At 42.1% G+C, this 18,286-nt stretch overlaps 1 protein-coding gene across 1 annotated transcript in view; it reads right to left on the reverse strand.

The window, feature by feature from the left end:
- LOC146359210 (dystonin-like) overlaps window positions 1-18,286 on the reverse strand; it is a 422,334-nt gene that overhangs the window by 83,714 nt on the left and 320,334 nt on the right. Inside the window, exons 63-69 of the mRNA XM_084826836.1 lie at window positions 16,680-16,841; window positions 15,792-15,962; window positions 12,552-12,718; window positions 8,656-8,815; window positions 8,119-8,445; window positions 7,777-7,861; window positions 1,058-1,299 (exon numbers count right to left, since the gene is read on the reverse strand). Of these exons, the coding sequence (XP_084682962.1) occupies window positions 1,058-1,299; window positions 7,777-7,861; window positions 8,119-8,445; window positions 8,656-8,815; window positions 12,552-12,718; window positions 15,792-15,962; window positions 16,680-16,841 (1,314 nt within the window). The remainder of the gene's footprint in view (window positions 1-1,057; window positions 1,300-7,776; window positions 7,862-8,118; window positions 8,446-8,655; window positions 8,816-12,551; window positions 12,719-15,791; window positions 15,963-16,679; window positions 16,842-18,286) is intronic.

An 18,286-nucleotide genomic window follows, 5' to 3' on the forward strand; every position in this document is an offset into this window, starting at 1 on the left:
AGCTATATACAGAGCAAGCAAATGATTTTTTAAAAATGTGCATTACTGTCCTACCAATAAACTGAGGACACCATACATGGATTATCCCATGTTATCATCACCATAATCCAAGGAAGCAGGTTAGGTTGAGGGAGTATGACTTGCCCACAATCACCCAGTCAGTTTGGGGATGAATAGGGTTTGAACCCAGGTTTCCTCGGTACAAGTCCAGCAATTTTTTTGTATCACAGAAGCAAATGCACGATGTGAAGCTTTCAACACTAGATTTGGCCAAATATAAAGAATTTTCTTGCTTGCTCTTACTGTTTGTTCCTATGAGACCAAAGCATCTATCAAGACATTGGGCTGGTGAGCTGACTTTGGGCTGGAAAGCATTCATGAAAGGATCTCATGTGCACTCTTCCCCTGCTGCTTTACAGCATGTAGGATGTAACATTAAATCCAGGTAGTAACAGTTTTAGCTGCAGATGGGAGCTATTCCTAAAAGTAGTTTAGCTCACTTCAGCCTGGGACTCAGTCCCTCTGCTACTGCACTGATGTACTTGCCAGCAAAGTAACATCTCAGTGGGTCTACATTTTAGTAATGACAATTTTACAGGGCAATCCTATATGTGCCTACTCAGAATTAAGTCCTATAAAGTTCAATGGGATTTACTCCCATGTAATTGTGTACATTAGGATTGAGGCATAACAGTTTTAACAAGCTTACATTGCTTAACCAAACCAGTTCCTCTCTTGTCTTATGAGAAATAATTTAAAAATCCAGTTTCATGCTGTCATCCTATACACTTACTTGAGAGTAAGCACCATCAAACACATTGGGAAACACTTCCCAATGAACATGCTCAAGATTGGGTTGTCAATCTCATAAGTAACTCTCTAGAAATAAATTCTGTGTCTTGTTTTAATCACAGTGTGATTTCTTTTTGCAGAACATCATCCAGAAATCTCCATATTATACTACTTAAGTGGTAAGAATCGCTACACAGTAAATCTATGTAAATATTGCTAAATATGTTGAAGAGATAAACATCTTATCTTCTGTGTTCATTCTCACCTTTTGTCTTTCTTGTGCTTGATTTAACTCTTTGCCATTGGGGACCTGAGTGTCATATGAAAGTAATTCTACCTCAACTCTGTCAAGCCAAGTGCAGAGTTCCTCGTGAATGGATTGCAGCTGACCTGAAAGCTGCAGAGCCTGTTCTAAAGTTTTGGACACATCAGAACTCAGCTTAGTGATGTCCTTGTACCTTGCTTTAATGCCTTCCAATTTATCTTGAATTATGACAACTTCATCACCTGTAATTTGAAAGGGATATTATTGCACAAGTAAAAACAAGTTATAGAGCAATTAAGATGTTTTTCTTCTCTTACTGCACAGGTGAAAGAATACAAAACTTTCATCCTCATCCATCATCCAGCTATGGAAGCTTCGTTGTGTGCATGATGCAACTTCGTTGATTCTGCATTCATTCCAATGGATTTTGCATTCACTCCAATGGAAATGCAACATTCCTTTGCATTTGCTGATCAGTTCCATAAATTAAAATGAATGAGGACCCCCATTTCTGCAAGAGATCTATGAGCACATCTCAAAATACACAGATCTCTGGATCAGGGTACTTATTTCTGATCACCTCAAAATCTGAGTATGTGGTCTGGACCATGGCTTCAGGAATGTTAATTTGGCTTCAGCAATCAAGAGAATAATGCAAAGTATAATACAAATCCCATAGTTCTCATTTCCTTAAATGTTCTTTCTTGCCTTGAGAACCGTTTATTTATTTATTTATTGCATTTATATCCCGCCTTTTTTCCTCTTGCAAGGAACCTAAGGCTGCATACATAATTGTCCTCCTCTCAATTTTATCCTCACGACAACAACCCTGTGAGGTAGGTTGGGCTGAGAGTCTGTGACTGGCCCAAAGTCCATGGCCAAGTGGGGACTAGAACCTGGATCTCCCGGCTCCCAGTCCAACACTCTCACCACTACACCACACTGGCTGTATGTTACTAACCATTGATAGTAACATACACAGTCCACAGGAAACTAGCACTGTGGAAGTCCCATTTAAATTCATGGGAACATTCAGTACAATGGGATTTACAATGCACACTCTGATGGTTCTGAAAAGAAGTCTACTTTTAAAAAGTCACCCTCCCTTTTAAAGCTTAAGGGTGCAATCCTATGCACGTTTAGACAGAGAAAATTCTTACAACTCCATGGCTGGCTGGAACTTGTAGGACTTTTCTCTGTCTATTCATGCATAGGATTGTGCCCTAAGAGCCTTTAACCCAAATTAAAGCCTTTAACCTTTAAATTAAAGGCCTTGCCTCAAGATGGAGTCTCTGTCACTGTACCGATTGCTTAGTTCTCTTTTTCTGCCACATATTATTCAGGCAAACATCAACTTTCCAGCTGTGAAACCACAGGCATATATATGAATATTAAAAGGATGCACTAGGTTGAGCTACAGTGTGCCCCATTATCTTCATGATGTGTCAGGGGGGAAAACTGTTCATGCAGGCACTATTTCCCTTCTCATGGGCTGCTATGAGAAACCCATACATGTTTGCTCCTTGGGGTATATATTTTTTTAATATTTTTACTTAAGTAAAGAATACAACTTACATCCCAACTCTATAGAACAGGGGTGCACATTGGACCTCGGGCCACATGTGCTCATCCCAAGCCCTTTACTGCACCCCTAATGGGTGCCCATGACCCCACCAACACTGCAAAATGCCGCCACCCCCGCCTGTAATCTCTACTCCCTCCCCCAGAGATCCTGATACAGATTGCTTTCCCCCCACTGTGTATATGCACACATATGAGCATGTGTGTGCCTCCAACCCAAAATCACATGTGGCCCTTGGGGCCAGCAAGGTTGTGTGCCCCTGTTCTGCATGCTCATTCATTTCTCACAATACTGTTGGGAGTTGAACTTGTTTATTTTTGAAGCCATTTTGGCTCTGGTGTATAACTGTAATTCAGATCAATATGTGGGTGTAGATTCTCCAGATTTATTTCAGACTGGGCTTGAACTTACTATAGTTCAAAATGGATCTGGGTCAAGCCTGGGCCAATCAAGGTTCTCTAGGTCTTCTGATTCATTCTGTTTCGTCAGCACAACCCAGGAGCCTAGAGATTCCTGAGCAGGTTACAGTCAGCTTGATGAAAATCTGGTCCCTCCTGAAGCACTTGCTTGTGCCATCTGTGGGCACAGTGGCAAGAAGAGCACAATCCCCATTGCACAGGATGTAGGCTGCTCCAAAGAATATGTCTCTGCACATGAGAATTTGGTGGTAACATCCAGGCCTTTAGAACAGGCAAATGACCTTTCTTTTAACACTAAATGGCAACTTTTGTTTATTAAACAAATAACGAACAGATTTTATTTTTAAAATCTATACCCTTCCTTCCAAGTCTTCAGAAAGCCAGTGATACTGAGATTTTGTAATATGCAAATTAATTTCAATTTAATTAACATTTAATCCAGGGGTGGGGGACTGTGGCCTGCCAGTTGTTGTTGGACTCCAACTCTCCTCACTCCCACCAAAGCATGGCCAATGGTCAGGGATGAAGGGCGTTGTAGTCTAACAACGTCTGGAGGGCCACTAGTTCCCTAGGCCTGATCTAATCCATTAAAATAAGCCAGGTGATCCATCAGCTGATGGAGCTAATTACAAGTGAGAATACACATTTTTATCTTTGAATGACCTTGTTCAAACAACCCCTGCTATAAAAAGAATAAAAGCCAAAATGAAAACTGCACTGCTGTATACCTTTTAGTGAACAGTATAAGTTCTAATTCTGCAAAACATCTCCCCATCTCCTCCCTCCCTCCCTCCTTCCCAGCCCCAAACTATGTATATCTTGGAGAGTTCATAGAGTTAGAGACTGGAAAATCTGGAAGATGTTGGTCTACAAAACAGACATGCTGTGTGCCCTTGGAATGCAACTTTCCCACAGTACTAGCACTAGTGGTAGGGAGCGGGAAGCAGCCTCTCTTACAGCAATAGGTACAACTAATCACTCATTTTATATTTTGACTTTATGGAGGTTCACAAAAACATTCTTTTACTTAGCTCTCCTCCCACCCACCATCAAGAAAAGAAGTGGGTGCATACGTGTGTGTATGTGACAGAGAGAGAGAGAGAGATCATGGTATTCACAGGTCAAATACCCATTGCACCACAATGACATCAACTATTTAAGCAGCCTATTTACTACTTCTCCAGCAAAGGAGATTGTTACCTTGTCGTGGTGCTGGAGCTTGAACAGCTCAATGACATCATGAGCTAAACCGTGAAGGGACACCCAAGACGGGAAGGTCATGGCAGAGAGGTCAGACTAAATACGATCCCTGGGGAAGGAAATGGCAACCCACCCCAGTATTCTTGCCATGAAAACTAAATGGATCAGTACAACCAGAGATATGTTGGTATACCATCGGAAGATGGGACTCCCAGGTCGGAAGATGGTCAAAATGCTACTGGAGAGGAACAGAGGATAAGTTCAACTAGCCCCAGATGTGATGACGCAGCTAGCTCAAAGTTGAAAGGACAGCTAGCAGCCGATGGTGCTGGTGGTGAACGACGAATCCGATGTTCTAAAGATCAACACACCATAGGAACCTGGAATGTAAGATCTATGAGCCAGGGCAAATTGGATGTGGTTATTGGGGTGGTGTCAAGATTAAATATAGACATTTTGGGTGTCAGTGAACTGGAATGGGCCACTTCACATCAAATGACCACCAGATCTACTACTGTGGACAAGAGGACCACAGAAGAAATGGAGTAGCCTTCATAAATAATAACAGAGTGGCTAAAGCAGTGCTTGGATACAATCCAAAAAATGACAGAATGATCTCAATTCGAATTCAGGGTAAGCCATTTAACATCACAGTGATCCAAATATATGCCCCAACCACAGATGCTGAAGAAGCAGAGGTAGATCAGTTCTATGAGGATCTGCAGCACCTACTGGATAGTACGCCAAAAAAAGATGTTATTTTCATTACAGGAGACTGGAATGCTAAGGTGGGTAGTCAAACGACACGTGGAATTACAGGCAAGCATGGTCTGGGAGAACAAAATGAAGCAGGACATAGGCTGATAGAATTTTGCCAAGACAACTCACTGTGCATAACAAACACTCTCTTCCAACAACCTAAGAGACAACTTTATACATGGACTTCACCAGACGGTCGACACCGAAATCAGATTGACTACATCCTTTGTAGCCAAAGGTGGCGGACATCTATACAGTCGGTAAAAACAAGACCTGGAGCTGATTGTAGTTAGGATCACGAACTTCTTATTGCACAATTTAGAATCAGACTAAAGAGAATAGGGAAGACCCACAGATCAGTTAGATATGAGCTCATGAATATCCCTAATGAATATGCAGTGGAGGTGAAAAATAGATTTAAGGGATTAGATTTAGTAGATAGGGTCCCGGAAGAACTTTGGACAGAAGTTCGCAACATTGTTCAGGAGGCGGCAACAAAAACGTCCCAAAGAAAAAGAAAACCAAGAAGGCAAGATGGCTGTCTGCTGAGACACTGGAAGCAGCCCAAGAAAGAAGGAAAGCAAAAGGCAACAGTGATAGGGGGAGATATGCCCAATTAAATGCAAAATTCCAGAGGTTAGCCAGAAGAGATAAGGAATTATTTTTAAACAAGCAATGCGCGGAAGCGGAAGAAGATAATAGAATAGGAAGGACAAGAGACCTCTTCCAGAAAATTAGAAACATCGGAGGTAAATTCCAGGCAAAAGTGGGTATGATCAAAAACAAAGATGGCAAGGACCTAACAGAAGCAGAAGAGATCAAGAAAAGGTGGCAAGAATATTCGGAAGATCTGTATAGGAAGGATAATAATATCGGGGATAGATTTGATGGTGTGGTCAGTGAGTTAGAGCCAGACATCCTGAAGAGTGAGGTTGAATGGGCCTTAAGAAGCATTGCTAATAACAAGGCAGCAGGAGATGACGGTATCCCAGCTGAACTGTTTAAAATCTTGCAAGATGATGCTGTCAAGGTGATGCATGCCATATGCCAGCAAATTTGGAAAACACAAGAATGGCCAACAGATTGGAAAAAGGCAACTTATATCCCCATACCAAAAAAGGGAAGCACTGAAGGATGTTCAAACTATCGAACAGTGGCACTTATTTCACATGCCAGTAAGGTAATGCTCAAGATTTTGCAAGGTAGACTCCAGCAATTCATGGAACGAGAATTGCCAGATGTACAAGCTGGGTTTAGAAAAGGCAGAGGAACTAGAGACCTAATTGCCAATATCCGCTGGATAATGGAGAAAGCCAGGGAGTTTCAGAAAAACATCTATTTCTGTTTTATTGACTATTCTAAAGCCTTTGACTGTGTGGATCATAACAAATTGTGGCAAGTTCTTGGTGGTATGGGGATACCAAGTCATCTTGTCTGCCTCCTGAGGAATCTGTATAACGACCAAGTAGCAACGGTAAGAACAGACCACGGAACAACGGACAGGTTTAAGATTGGGAAAGGAGTATGTCAGGGCTGTATATTCTCACCCTACCTATTCAACCTGTATGCAGAACACATCATGCGACGTGTTCGGCTTGATGAATCCAAGGCTGGAGTTAAAATCGCTGGAAGAAACATTAACAATCTCAGATATGCAGATGATACCACTTTGATGGCTGAAAGCGAGGAGGAGCTGAGGAACCTTATGACGAAGGTGAAAGAAGAAAGTGCAAAAGCTGGGTTGCAATTAAACCTCAAAAAAACTAAGATTATGGCAACCAGCTTGATTGATAACTGGCAAATAGAGGGAGAAAACGTGGAGGCAGTGACAGACTTTGTGTTTCTAGGCGCAAAGATTACTGCAGTCCGTTTCGCCTGCTCCGCGCTGCAGTTATGAACACAGAGATGGGGAAAAACCGTGACACGTACAAGGTGGTGGCAGAGGGGAGCGCCGTTTCTGGGAACTGAAAAATCCTATGGCCTCTAGACGCTGACTTTCTAGTGGCCATAGGATTGTTCTCCCCATCACTCTTAAATTCCACTGAATTCAGCGTGACTTAGATTTGTTGTGATTATCTAGTCCCATTGATTTTAATGGGAAGTGCAACTAAGTTTATCTGGATAAAGGTGTAGAACACATCTTCTCATGGATGACAAGAGGAGGCACCGGTGCATGTAGGGTCTATATTCCTAAGGGTATGATTCCACCACAGTTAGGCACTTTGAAGTCTCATTGATTTCAGTGGAGGAGACTTTAGCCTATGCTTTAATTCTCTCATTGCACTAAGTTGGATTCCAAAGTGCTTACTGTTGGCTGAACTGTGATGCTTAGCATTTATATAGTGCTTTCCCTAAGTACCCAAGAAACTTCCCATATTAACTCAGTTTTTGCAACAACTCTGGAAAGTATTACACCCATATTTCAGATGGAGTGCTGAGGCTGAGAGTTAGTGGCTTGCCTAAGGGCACCCAGCAAATTCATAGCTGAGGTGAGATTTGATTTGAGGACACCTAGCTCATAGCTTATGCTCTCACCTAGTATGCTACATAGCTCTCAATGCACAATAGCTTTTTTATCTGTTTCCTACATCTTTATTACACACTGAACAATTATTTTGTCTATCCTAGTGACTATGAGGACTAGAACATTCATTTTCAAAAAAATTAGCAAGGATGTAATAAGAACCAGTAGGCACAAAAAAGTTTGTACTTTACTTGTCTTTGTTGCTATAAATCATTTGTTTTGTTAAGGCTCTCACCTGTAGTTTGTTTGAGAAGTTCCAAACCATTTTGTATAGCCTGATCCACATTTTGCTTTCTGAGCAGAATCTCTTCTTGAAGAACCTAGGAGATTGGGGGGCGGGCATTAGAACAAGAGAAGTCATACCTGAAAGACTTTCTACTTTATAAACAACCATGTGTTCTCTCTTTATTAGAAGTGGAGAGAAAAATAAAGGCTTAAAATAAACAAATAAAATAAATAGGATATAGGATTAAATAATGATAATACAAATAATAAAATACAAAGGATACTTCTATTAAATAATGCAAATAATAATGCTAATGGTAAAATAAAATCAACAGAAAATAAATGCAAATACCAGCATCTCAGTGTGTTGTTTCACTAGTAAGTCAGTATTGTAGTCTTGGACTGCCAGTTTGCTCAGTTTCTCATGTACTTCGTTCAGCCAATTCATCAATTCAACTTCATCCTCTCCAAAAATCTGGGCATTGCAATAGGCTTGATGCAGAAGCTCAGCCCTACTGCTGCTTTTCTCATGAATCTCAGCATATCGGGCTTCTGAAGAATCTAGTTTCTCCTGCACCATTTCTTTATCCTCCCTGGAGCTCAACTTCTTTAAATTCTGACCAATATTAATAGCTTGCTGTAAATTTTTATTGTGAGTGGTGATGTCTTCCTCTAAGTCCTAAACGGAGTGTTCAAATTAGTAAAAAAGAAATGGAAAAGAAAAACAAACGAAGCCATATAACCAAATATGAATACAACTAAAGAGCAACAGAAATAAAATAACTTCAATGATAAAGAAGTGTATGAGGTGAGGAGGGGAGGTTCCAATTTTGTTTAATGAATGCATAAAATAAAAATTGCCCATATGAATGGCATATTAAGATCTTACTTTATGTTGAGAAATTTGTTGCTGTAGTTTGGAAGCCTGTGTACCAATGGGTTCTGAATTTGAAAGCCTCTTCTCAGTGGTGGTTAGCCATTCAACCAGCGGTTCTAACGTTTCATGGAACTGCTGTGCTACAGCTGAGATACCTTCCAACTGACGATTCCTACAATAAGCCCAGACCAAAAAAAACGTTTTGAGATGAGGTACGTGTGAAGTATTCAAAACTTCGACAAATCCATGATTCAGAAATAACACTCTGTGAACCAACAACCAAAAATGAGTATGCATTTAAACAAAGACTGGCCTGTATCAACACAATAAAAGGTCATAATATTTTATAGCTTTGTCACATTAAGTTTAACTACTCCCATATTGATTAGTTAAAATAACTATATCAGCTGAAGCACTTATACTGAACACTAACACTGTTTTAAATTAAATCTCACTGGTACAAAAGGCGTAACTCCATTTTACAAAGAAGGAAGAGCTCTGCTGAAAGTGGCAGTCTCGTGTCCAGTTCTTCCATTCTCCTCTGCATTGTGATTCAAACTTATCCTACGTGCTGACATCAGTATGATGAGCATTTCTGTGCCCTACTAGTGACAGCCAATGATATCAGTGGGGGAAAGAAAACTCATGTTGTAATGACAGCTGAGCATAGGATTAACTTGAACTAGACATGGGGTGGGGGGAGAGATGACAACGCAGGACTGCCATTTGGGGTGGCAGCTCCACATTCTTTGTAACGTGTAGTTCCATCCAATAAGATGAAATGTGAGCTTGAGATGGGCTGAACATAGGACTGCTATTCTGCTAAAGAGGAAAGGAAGTTATTGAGCTCAATACAATTTGAAAGAAATCTCTCCTGTCACTGACATCTTTGGGTTCGCTCCAGACTACTCATGGACAGAATTCCACCCAGACGACCCTCCTGTAAGAGAATGGGGGGAGGCAATTTTTGCTGATTTCTTCTTCCTTTGTGACCCCTACAAAGCTGCTCCAAAACATCAAGGGACCTTCCAGAACAGTATAGGAGATGGTGCTACGGTCAGTAGGGAGAAAGGGGAAATGAGTGAAAGTTGCTTCCCCTTCCTCCAGCAGGAGCAACTGCTGGATCTTGGTCCCTTCTGCAAATAGAAGGAACTCTTCCATTTGAAGAAGGGCAGCTCTGGATCCAACCCTATATGCATAAATTCCCACTCCTCAATATCTTTTTTTCATGCCTCAATGAATGAGTAGGAAATTGTCAATGGGAAATTGTACTAAGGTGGTGGGTTGCTATTAAGATACTGACAAGTGTGGAACTGGGAGGCAAATCTCACAGTTCCTGTATTTTGGTCCCAGGGCTGGCCCACGATATTCTGCTACCTGCAATGGAGCAGCAAATGCCACCCCACCCCCCACCCCAATCAAGGTGCTTAGTACCAAAGGCCACCCAAGTTATTATGAGGTAGAAAATCTCACAAGCACTGGCAGTAAAAATACAGTAATAATACATTAAATAACTAACAATTTTCTGCCACTCCATGATATCCCAAAATCAGCTTCTTGAGGCAGTTGCCTCACTCTGCTTAATGGTAGGGCTGCCCCTGACTGGTCCCACCTCTTTATGTTATATTTTTGTGTGGGATTTACTATCCCCTCTCAGGCTAAGGATTTTACCCTCCCCTCTCCAGCCCTGATCCAGCTAAGGAAATGTGTGTGCAGAAGCACTATTGCTCACTCTTATCACCTGCTGGGTGAGAAACCATAGGTATGAGTGGGATGTAAATCCCAATGTACATCCAGATGCAACTGGGTGTGTTTTTAAAACCAAAATCAGCCTCAACAAGCCTCAACAGCCTCAACAAAACCTGGATCCTTGTATAACATGTGGTTTGAGTAGGGGTAGGCAATCTTTTGGACCCATGGGCACCTTTGGAAATTTGAGAAACTGTCCTGGCCATATCCATAAAATGGCTGCCATGGGTGAGCATAGCTAGTCACAAAGGATAAATTACCTGCCCAGAGGCATTCATGGGAAATTAAGATGGCAGCAGTTAGAGGCTCCCACTTCACTTTGAAGCAATTCCAGCTGCCAGTAAGAATATATATAAACTGGGCATCTCAGTGGGCACCAACAATCATGTCTGGGGGCACACTGGTGTCCACAGGCACCATGTTGCCTACCCCTGAGTTTGAGCCTCAAATGCATATCCTCACCTACATTCTGGATGTGCATCTCACTGAAATCAATGCCTTAGCGATGGTTCCTGCCTGCATTTGGATGTTTGTTGTTGTTTATTCGCTCAGTCGCTTCCGACTCTTCGTGACTTCATGGACCAGCCCACGCCAGAGCTTCCTGTCGGCCGTCGCCACCTCCAGCTCCCCCAAGGTCAAGTCCGTCACCTCCAGAATATCATCCATCCATCTTGCCCTTGGTCGGCCCCTCTTCCTTTTGCCTTCCACTTTCCCTAGCATCAGCATCTTTTCCAGGGTGGCCTGTCTTCTCATTATGTGGCCAAAGTACTTTAGTTTTGCCTTTCATATCATTCCCTCAAGTGAGCAGTCTGGCTTTATTTCCTGGAGTATGGACTGGTTTGATCTTCTTGCAGTCCAAGGCACTCTCAGAATTTTCCTCCAACACCACAGTTCAAAAGCATCTACCTTCCTTCGCTCAGCCTTCCTTACGGTCCAGCTTTTGCAGCCATACGTTACTACGGGGGCATTTGGATGTGCATCTCCTTTATGGCCATATTTTCTGATCCAGCAAGTTTCTGATCCAGAATTCTGCTTCCACATGTGGAACCCCAACTGCTTTTGCAGTTTCTCTGCTTGAGCCAGGAAGCAACCTGCTAGGGGAAAGGTCTGCAGCAGGTTCGGTGGGCGTAAAAGGTAAAGGTGTCCCCAACCAGTCGTGTCCGACTCTAGGGTGTGGTGCTCATCTGCATTTCTAAGCCGAAGAGGCAGTGCTGTCCGAAGACGCTTCCATGGTCATGTGGCCAGCACAACTGAACACCGAGGTGCATGGAACGCTGTTACCTTTCCCGCCGAAGCGGCACCTATTTATCTACTTGCAATTTCTTGCTTTCAAACTGCTAGGTTGGCAGGAGCTGGGACTGAAGACGGGAGCTCACTCCATCACGCAGCACTCGGGTCTCGAACGGCTGTCCTGCCGACCTCCCGGTCTGCAGTTCAGCGTCTTAACCAAATTGGGCTTGAGCAGCACGTGCTTGATGATGCCCATTCTCTGAGACAGATCCCTCTCCCACGCACTCCTTTAAACTATGAGAGGGGCGTTTGCCTTTGCAGTTTAAAGGATTGTTTGTGTTATGGGGGTGGGTGGGACAGCTGGCTTTGAGGAGGCAAGTCTCGCAGTGCATGTCTTCTGAACCCAGCTCCCTCTCCACTTTACGCCATGCTGCATCTTCAGCTAATTCCCATCTCGGTCTTACTGAAAGCTGGCATCTGTAAGCTGTTCGGCTGCTAATATTTGTAGGCAGCATCAGGACATGTGCAGCACTTGGCTCTTGCATATTCTGGCTTTGGGCAGAGCTGAGCGTCCCATTTTTTAAAAAAATGTTGCATGCCTTGGGGATTACCCCCCCCCCCAAATGTAGTAACTTACTTCTGTCCTCTTCCTGGGCCCATTTTGGAGCCCACTGCACCCACGTGCTAGACATCCGTCTATTTACTAATAGACTGGGTGGTTATGTGATATCGATTTCACTGGATCATCACACTTGCATTTCTTAAAATAAACACTTGTGAGATATTCAAAGTCATTTTCTCATTTGGACTCAAATCTTACAATCAGCAGAATGGAAATGTTTATATAGCTTCAAATTATATCGTTCCCCGTGCTGCTTCTAGGAGTACACCCCGCTATACTCAGATGTGAATGAGAACATTTCAAGTACCTCATTTCTGCTTTGTCGAGCAGTGCATCCCATCTGCTGTCCAGGAGGCTCAGCTGTTTCAAGATCTTCTCTTTATCAGCGGGCTCGGCTGACTCTGCAATTTTCTCCCCTTCATGCTTGATCAGCTCAACAGTGGGTTTGCGGTCATCCAGTAATCTCTGGAGAAGCTGAAGACAAAATAAACAAAAAATCAAATTGCCGGGAAATGGCTGTATGCTACAAGGGTGTAAAAAGATGAAGAGGCAGATTCTTCAAGGTTTTGTTTACTGGCAAGAGGGGTAGGCTTAAAGGAACAATTTTCCGAGATGGCAGGAAATGGATAGGGTGCCAGTATTACAATGCAAATGCCATCAGTTGCATAAATAAGTCATTCTTATTAGACCTGGCAAACTGAGCCAAAATTGGTCTCAGCTGTAGAGATCAAGCTTCCTTCCATACATTTTTATTCTCATTTCATTCCATGCTATACTGAAAGCTCAGGGTGGGCTACCAATATCCATAAATTAATTGCCTTTTATGAAGTAAGATGCTTACAGCTGCAGGAGAAAAAATCACAATGGGACATTCTGTTACTCATGACAGCACTTTGTTATGATTTCAAAAGATGTGGATGCATTCTCTTAAGGAGTAGGGATGACTACGGAGTCAAGCCAGAGAACAATATATTGAACTATCATAGATCTGCATAGTCAAATGTAAAGTAGATTTGCATCCTAGGAAAGCCACTTTCAAAATCAATCTCTCCAAGAAAATAACATATATTAAAGTAGGGATCAGCAACTGGAGGCCAAACCAGGGTGCTGGAAGAAAACTAACTTCCCCTCCTTACCTCAGTTGGTATCCCAAAGGTAAGAGGGCTAATGTGGAAGAAGCAATGACTGTGGCAACAGGATTTGCAATCCACTTTGGAAGATGGGGCCTAGCCAGTCATCCTCTATTCCCTCTTCTTGTAAAACTAGTCACTGACTAGGGTATTAGGACTAACAATATATTCAGCAAATTGGTAAAGTCAATGCATAGTAGAGCAACAACATCACATCTGCTTCCCCAACCCCTGGCGTCCATGTGCTTGCCATAAAGTCTCATTGCACATAATGTGCACATTCCCAGTAATGCATGATCCTCAAAATGTACGGGTAGTAATTGCACTTTATTCGCATACCTTCAAATAAATTTTGAATTTATTCGAATTTATTCGCACTGCAGGTGCGATGCATATGCACCATACAGACACTATGGGAAATGTGTGAAGGCAGGAATAATGAAACGGCACAATTAATGCACCACTGCATGTTGATGTTACCTGAGCAGCCTAGTATGCTGAATGTGTGCAGAGCACAACCTGATTATGTTGATACTGTATTTTCACAGAACTCCTGCATGAAAGTGCAACTCCTAGGGGTGCTCCCTGACTTTTCAAAACCAAAACCTTCAATATGATGATGACTGCAACTATTGAGTACAAGCAACACAACTCAGGACTTGCCTATAAACCCAAGTTCCAATTATTTAATGGGAAATCAAGCATGTTTAACTTTCTCTGGATTGTGTCCCAAACTAACTTTCAGTATATATGCACGATAATCTCCAATATGATTTCCTTTCCTTATGCACAGCTGCACGTTTAACTGCTCACTTGTCCAGATAGCCTGAGGACTTGATTTACTAAGGCTCATGCAGTGCCTCTTCTCTGAGGGACTGCATTCAATGTTTCAGCCAAACTCTCTTCCTCCTCCTTCTTTTTGTTAGCCTGCTTGCAAAACATGACTTCTCTGATGCTATACATCCTACAACTTGTTCTTTTCCTGCCCATACATTTTAAAGAGCAGAGTGATTATGGATCTGGTTGATGAGTTTCATGCTTACTCCACTATTGCCACTTCAGTATTTAATAGGAACATTCCTTCTTTTTTTTCTTTTTTTTTAAGGGAGAGTATAACTCTCCATCTGTAATGGTGTTACAGACAATTATTGTACAACCTGATGCAGGGGTGTTTGTTGTTATCAACTGAAGACACAGTGGATGCCTGGCACACCAAGATTTTACACTAAAACAGAAATTAAAAATAGATTCTACAAAACTCTACTGAGACCAAAATCAGCAGGAGATGAAAGGGTGGGTGGGGAATGCAGACACAGAATTCATTCCCTGCTAATCCTTATCTGTAGACAGACACATAGCACAAGGAATGGAAAAGCTCATCTGCCCCCACACAGTGTGGCATATGTGGGTACAAGGAATGGGAAGAGGGGATTGTGAAAATGATGAAAGAGGATTGAAGCTCTGACAAAATTTTGAACTTTATTTCAATCTAAGCGAGTAGCTCTATAGTAGGGAATTTAATTTTATCATCATCTCAGTGTTGCAGTTTCAACATCACATTGCTTTTGTTCCTTAAATTACACTTTTCATTTGCATCCAAGTGTAAATGAAAGATAAATGATGCCAAGACCCAACACCAGGTATTTCCAACTTTTCTTTGTAACACCTACAAAACTGCCCTAATAAAGTGATTGCTTACAGGCAAGGGAGCTCTGTTGCATATATCCATTCCTCCACCCCCAATCCATTTAACCTTTCATTTATCTCAATGAAGTGAGCAAATCCACATATCCCAGGGCATGGTCTGAAGGCACATGATGCAACCACCTTGCTGAAACTAAACAGGCCTGGTTCTGGTCACTGCTTGGATGGGAGACCACCAGGGAACCTCATGAGTCCTGCCTTGAGTTCCATGATAAATGAAAGACAGAATATAAATGTGTTAAATAAATAAACAAATTCAGCAATATACAGCCTGGACTCCTCTATTAAAATGGTCAGAGCATTTCCAAGTAGAAGAAGACTTGGAAACTTGGGGAGACTCTCTTAGATTGACTTGGAGAAGGGTTGCCCTGCTTTCCCAGCCTGTTTTTACTACTCTCCTACCCCCAGCAAAGCCATCCCCACCTCCCTGCCAAACCTCTCCCTCCCTCCTTCTCTTCCCCTTACCTGGTCAATTGGCAGGGTGCAGGAGCAGTGGCATCAGTGATAGGAGAAAGTTAGCATTTTCCCCCTCTCTCCCCTCCATCATCCCATCTAAGTAACGGGGCACAGTGGACTATGGAAGGGTAGTTCTTTCAAGGGTTCTTGGAATTGCACCTCTGGCACACTATTAGGCAGGTATCCATATATCCCTCTGAAGAGGTTGTTAGAGAAAGTATCTTTAATATACGGATAGATGAATAACTTTCACTCACTTTTTGTTCCTGTATTTGGGCCTTCACAACTTTAAACTCAGCAGATGGAGGCTTCTGATTAGCCACGAGGTCTTCGGTGTCAATGAGCCAGCTAAGTATAGATTCGACAGCATCCTGAAACCTCCCACAGTGGAGTAATGCCTCTTGCAACTGGGCTGCTCTTTGAGCAACCTAAAAAAAAACACCAAACAAACCCAAACATTGTAAATGGTATCCTCTTTCCCCTCGCCTCTCTTTCAGACATGACTTTGTGAAAATAAGAGATGTAAGAAGAAAGAATAACAATTTTAAACCTAGCACCTTCTGATCTCCGTAACTCTTCATTGATTTGGTGACATCTGTGCAACTTGGTAATTATTTAAAATTACGTCAATACAGGTATAAACATTATAACATTCTGTATCTGGTAAGCCATACATTCTCAAAGTTTGAGGCAGACGTTCCCAAGGAGGCACAGATAATCCTCAGAGCTCTTCACTGCCCCCTTTCAGGTATGCATCTTTATTTGGACAGGAGGCAAAATGTCCACTCAGCTGTCTCCAATCAGCAGTACAGAAAACTGTATGAATGACCGCCTGCATTTATTGTAGGTTATAAACACTAATAAGGCAATCCCCTATAGGCTTTTGGCTCCTCACAGTTATTTTTCAAGGAAATGTAAATAATCCTGTGTGCCCACTTGATAAAAGGTGACCTGCTTCTGCAGGAGCTCTGCATGAAAACCGGAGCACATATGGAGCTTCGGCCTGGGAAGACAGCATTTTGTTATGCAGATCTCAGAGTGCCTACTACAAAAATATTAAATATTAGCTTTGTGGCAAGAACCAGAAACAGCAGCAAAACAAAAGCAACAACAAACTAAGAACAGTGAAAATACAACTTAGCTACCTTTTTGTTGAGAGTTTTCCATCTTGTGTTAACATCCTCAAGATCACGCTCAAGGTTATCAGTACTAGTGTTTTTAGCAGCACTCTGAATAAGGCCTTGACCTAACCTATTTGCCTCCTGTTGCTTAACCTGCAGTGGTTCAATTTCTTCTTTCTGAAATACCTGTGGATAAAAAAAGGCAAAGAGACATTTGGACTACAAATTCTGGAACATGCTGAGCATAAGCAACAACCAGAGCAGATATCGGCAGTAAAAGCACACAGCGTGTACTGAGCAAAGTGTTGGAAGACAGTATTTAGCTACAGAGTGTACATGTAAAATTGCTCTTAATGATATAAACACAAAACAATTCAGGGCAAATTACATATGCAGCAAACTAAATAAGAGTTAACAAACTGCTATTACAAAAGCTACAACAAACACTGTATTTAAAAGGAAGACGCAAACAAAGTGGCCCTTATTTAACCCTGCTAACGTAGACGTTCAAATAGTTATTTAAAGCAAAAGGTGTCTTCTGTGGGCACATATGCCAGGCTGAAGAGGACTACATAGTGAAGAAAGTAGTAATTTTAAGACACAGCAGATCTTTAAACATAGCATTTAACTCTGTCACATGAGCGTGTATCCCTGTGACCCATCCTTCTTGGGGCTGTGTAACACTATGCAGATAGAGTTATCCTTGCATATCCACATCAGAGACAATAACCAGAGCTTGTTCACAGAAGTAGAGCTTGTGTAAGTAAAAGTATTAATTAGAGTGGATGTGGGAAAGGTTTAAGTTTGGATAGGGGAAATTAACAGATCCTCTGGGTCAGCATAAACTGCAGCAGGAGAAGTACAAGTAGTGCATTGCAACCTGCAGTTTAAACATGGTCAGTGCTCTCAGTTCTGGCCGGAAGAGCCGGGGTTGGCCTGTGTGGTTCCTACTGGCCAAGTGACCAATGAGATGCTGGGCACACAGGCAGGGAGGGGTCTGCCCCCAAGCATGGTTGCACAGAAGCATCAAGGGCAATGGCAGTTTGGGTCTTAGTAATGGCACAAGAGGATGAACTGATCTTGTGACTGAGGAGCTACAGTGGCATTACCTTTCTATGGTCAGACTAGTTATTATTATAGAGGAGACTGACAAAGGGTAGGAGACAATGTAACTATGTTTCACAGGTGGTCCTTTTTTGGCATGAAATCCAAGGATATTTCACAGAATGAGATCATCATAACAGAAGTAATTCAACCCACCAACTTAAGTGAGGTACATCTGAGGACATGCACAGGCAAATGACAAAATATTCTGCGGTCATTTAATGAGAGGGGAAGATTATGAAGACAGAATACACAACCTTTGGCCCTAAGACTTCTTATCCTTGTAGTAACTACCCTATTCTTCTCCCCACATCTGGCAGTAATCTCACTATGGTGAGTAATGTATTATAAAGAAACTGTATTGTAATACTGAGCTGTAGTATTATAGTATTACTAGTAAATATGGCTTGCATCTTGCATGCATAGTTATGTTTTTAGTTACCACTAGAAACCTCTCTGCCTCTTATCCAAGAACTGTTAATATATGTGTCGGGGGGAAGCCTGTATATATGTAGCTTGTCCCATTT

Source organism: Heloderma suspectum, chromosome 1 (genome assembly GCF_057233095.1).
Source record: "Heloderma suspectum isolate Gila_16-S chromosome 1, 16-S_ref, whole genome shotgun sequence".
Lineage (NCBI taxonomy): Eukaryota > Metazoa > Chordata > Lepidosauria > Squamata > Helodermatidae > Heloderma > Heloderma suspectum.